Below are 3825 nucleotides of genomic sequence, written 5' to 3' on the forward strand. Positions count from 1 at the left end.
AGTTACCAAGGGGTCAAAAAGGTCAAGATTTGAGGTCCACTGGAGTCGATATGTTTACCCCTAAAAGGGTTTTGTCTTTGGAAGGTGACCTCAGGTTTCTTACATGGTATGACCACTATGCCATAATGTTTACAATCTAGCTACAGTGAGCCAATAGGAAAAGATTTTATTCACGACAAATGCTGTTGCATTGTACTTCTTCCTTGGGGGAGAAAGGAGTGAGGTCTCTCCCCCATGTTGAGTAAAGTCTTCTCCATTCATTCTCATAATTGTTAATAATACATTTACAGACGACCCAGCAATGTGGTTGTTATCTTATTCAAGGGTAGAATCCCAGGAGTAAAACATCCCAGACACTACTTTTACACTACCCGTTTCAAACATTCCCTTCTTTCTGTTAATCTGACGTCATCTGAACATCTTGTCTGAATAAGCACCCCGCTCGCTTTTCCATAAAAGTCACGATGGCGATCTTACTAATATTTGCACACGTCTTTTGGCACAGCACAAGTCTGAACTCCGTGCCACGCCATAACGGATAGGCATGCACAAGTGAGCTACTTTGGGTTATGAGAAGACATTTCAGCACCAATATTGGTCCAAAAAGCATCTCAGAGGCTGCAAACATGTGCCAAGATCATAAAGCCCCTTTCTCATTTGCTTTCATTTAATTCTTATTATAAATTAAATGTATAAAACTCCTCTGCGGTGTCGCCAAGGACTAGCAGCTCAGATCACTGAGACTCATCCATAATAAATGCACTCGAGCTTTTGACAAGATAATAACAGGGGCTGAAGTTTATTTGTTGCTTCCAGCTGTTTGTAGCAGTCTTTCCTCTGAATTTATTAAATACCGACAGCATCAGACAGCAGCAGGATCCATAAAAGTGTCTCCAAAGAGAGAAAGTTGGGCACATTCACAACAAAAGTAGCTTTATTATTAACTTGGAATTAGAGATGGAGACAGGATCAGTCAGGATCTCGGGTCATTTTTCACTGCGTACTGTCAGACAGAAAAGTTGTGACACAGTTTACAAGCTACAGTTGAATAATTTGTCACGGCTTAGATTTAGCTTTTTGTTTAACAGCATATTGTTACGCATTATGTCACTTGATGTATTTTCTATTCTGGCCTGTTCGACTCTACGACTGTGGCTCTCCGTCACTGTTGTGTTTCTGTTGCGAGAAACATTGATGTCAAAGCGTTTGACTGACAGACTGTTGCCACTTTAAGAGCTTAATGGAGCGGCAATGTTAGATTTTCTTGTTTGAAAAGGGCTGCAGAGTTCCCCGGCTCGCCCCTACAGCTGCTCAAAAGGTTGGCCAACACTGTCTTGTACATTGCGACGGCGGTCCTTTAAAACTCTTTTAAATCATTTCACGTATTGACAGTAATTTCCACTCAAGAGCAGACATTCTGTACTCTCACAGAAATGCAACAGCATTTTTAGTAACTTGAAATAGTGGTCATGTAATGTTTTTAAGACTGCATGCTTCCTCACAAAATGGGCTTTTTGTTGCAGCGCTGGAGCGGGCCGCACCGGCTGCTACATCGTGCTGGATGTTATGCTGGACATGGCCGAGTGCGAAGGCGTGGTGGACATCTACAACTGCGTGAAGACGCTCTGCTCTCGACGCATCAACATGATCCAGACGGAGGTCAGTCTGGAAACCACTTCACATTATAACAAAGCCGCACACAGATAGATCAGCTTTACTGTCCTCCTTAGGAACCGAAAAGGTCTAAATCTGTCTTTGGGTACTTCACAGCAATACAGATTAAAACACGGGGAAAAATAGAATAAAGGAAAATCACAGCACAGAGAAAAAGTGCTGCTTTGAAAAGAAAGAGGTTTTCTTGCTCATATTCCTCATGTTCACCATCACTGACCATAATATGATCACCTCTCTCTGCTAGACTTCTTCAGAGGAATCCGGTTTTTAAACATTTGTTTTTCCCTCCTGTTGTTTGGAAATTCAAAGAGTGAGGGAGGTGTATTACCATACTCCCACTCTGGGACTTATGTAAAGGTCATTGCAATACTTTTAGAGAAAAGACTCTCATTGTCTGTCTGTGTGCTGCGTAGGCACGTGCTGTTCTTTAGATGTGCAGATAATTTGCATATTCACCCCTTATTATGTAAATCCAATATTGACTTAGCTGTTTATTACATTTGTAGTTATTTGCAGGGGTGCGCTAATTAAATGCGCACTGCATGTGTTTGTTTACCAAAAAAATATTTATTTATTCTCCAGCCGCCTTGATACAACGCTAACATTAAAGCACATGTTTAATTCAGAACAAGGCAGGTTATGAAAAATCGTTGCTATCCTTCATGTGGTTTGACTGTTTGTTTACACGTACATATGTTCCTGTCTCAACTAGCCTTTCCTCTAATGTTTGTTTAGCTCGTTGCAAACTCGTAACACATTCCGATGTGTTGTATGAAAGCCGCGTATGTTCGCCCACACATACATAGCAGTGACTCATGTTACCTGCTGTCCTTTCAGGAGCAGTATATCTTCATCCACGATGCCATTCTGGAGGCCTGCCTTTGTGGAGAGACGGCCATCTTGGTGAACGAGTTTGCGGTCACGTACAAAGAGATGCTGCGAGTGGATTCCCAGAGTAACTCCTCTCAACTGCGGGAGGAGTTTCAGGTCAGTGTTTTGTTGGATAGTCGATCGTATTGATGATTTACTGTGTGCAATTGTGAGAGTTTTGCATTTTGATTGTTGCGTCCTGTTCGTTTGCTCAGTTCGGTTACGTCTGGCTGGTATTTTGTCACGAGAGACTCGACCGGGGCTTCGCAAAATTCAGACTTTGCTTTGCATCCAGAACAAAGTCTGTTCCGGCTGAATCTATTCCTTTTGCTAGAAATACAATACATCACAACCTTTTCTATTTTTAAATACATTTTCTATTGAACAATAAGTTGTTGAATAGGCAGGTGATTGTTCGTTTAATGTAGCATTTTTCCCCGTCCTCAACATCGTTGTCATGGCAATGTTGCTAGCCGGAAAGGGTCCTGTCTGCCGTTGCCGCCAATTTTTCGCAATAATGTTCCACCAGAGAATTTCCTTTCAGCTTCTAATTTGCAGGTAAGGATTGTGTCTCATTTCCTGCAGTATACAATTTCTGTAACTATTGTAAACGTAAGAATGAGTCAGAAATAAATATGGACAGTAGCTGTATGAGCCACGTCCGCCTCGGCTTCAACCACAAGATGTGTGATGTTTGTTCTGTAATCGCGTAACCCTCGAGGCTCGGGTGTATTTTCACAATCATGAAATTTAATGTAGAATATGTGGCTTAAAGTTCATAACCGAGATGATTAGCTCTTTGAGCTCCGAGCAATTTACAGGCTGCCGTCACATTGTCAGTCACTGCAGGGTCAGTGTGACTGAATCGTCTCCCTTCATGGAAACAAGTAGAAGTAGCTGGAACTCAAAACATGCCTTCTTACAGTTACAATACCATAAATAGACCAAACCACACAGCTGCTTTCTGTTCATGAGCACATGCCTTCATCTAAACAACATTGCAATGTTCCCTATGATATTTCTTTCTTTTACAACAGTAGCCGTAGTGATTAGTGTAAGCAGCGCGAGCATGCTTAGAGGTAGAGAAAAACTTGTCTTCTCACATTTGTAATGCCATGAATAGAAAAAAACAAAAATAGAATGTGTCTGCTTATGTATTTTACAAAAATAAGAGTAAAAAACATGGAATGATCTCGTCTGATATGTGTAAACACTGCCTGCAGTTCAACCGAAAAGTCACAGAATTTTTCGTCACGGCTCAGTCACTAGTAATAATAATAA

At 41.3% G+C, this 3825-nt stretch overlaps 1 protein-coding gene across 2 annotated transcripts in view; it reads left to right on the top strand.

The window, feature by feature from the left end:
* The window catches only part of LOC103360195 (receptor-type tyrosine-protein phosphatase U), a 209611-nt gene that overhangs the window by 190504 nt on the left and 15282 nt on the right, over positions 1 to 3825 (top strand). For both annotated transcript variants that reach the window (XM_008285875.1, XM_008285876.1), the window contains 2 exons: positions 1524 to 1659; positions 2512 to 2661. In XM_008285875.1, the coding sequence (XP_008284097.1) occupies positions 1524 to 1659; positions 2512 to 2661 (286 nt within the window). The remainder of the gene's footprint in view (positions 1 to 1523; positions 1660 to 2511; positions 2662 to 3825) is intronic.

The sequence above is a fragment of the Stegastes partitus genome, unplaced genomic scaffold, assembly GCF_000690725.1.
Source record: "Stegastes partitus isolate 25-593 unplaced genomic scaffold, Stegastes_partitus-1.0.2 Scaffold420, whole genome shotgun sequence".
NCBI classification, from domain to species: Eukaryota; Metazoa; Chordata; class Actinopteri; family Pomacentridae; genus Stegastes; species Stegastes partitus.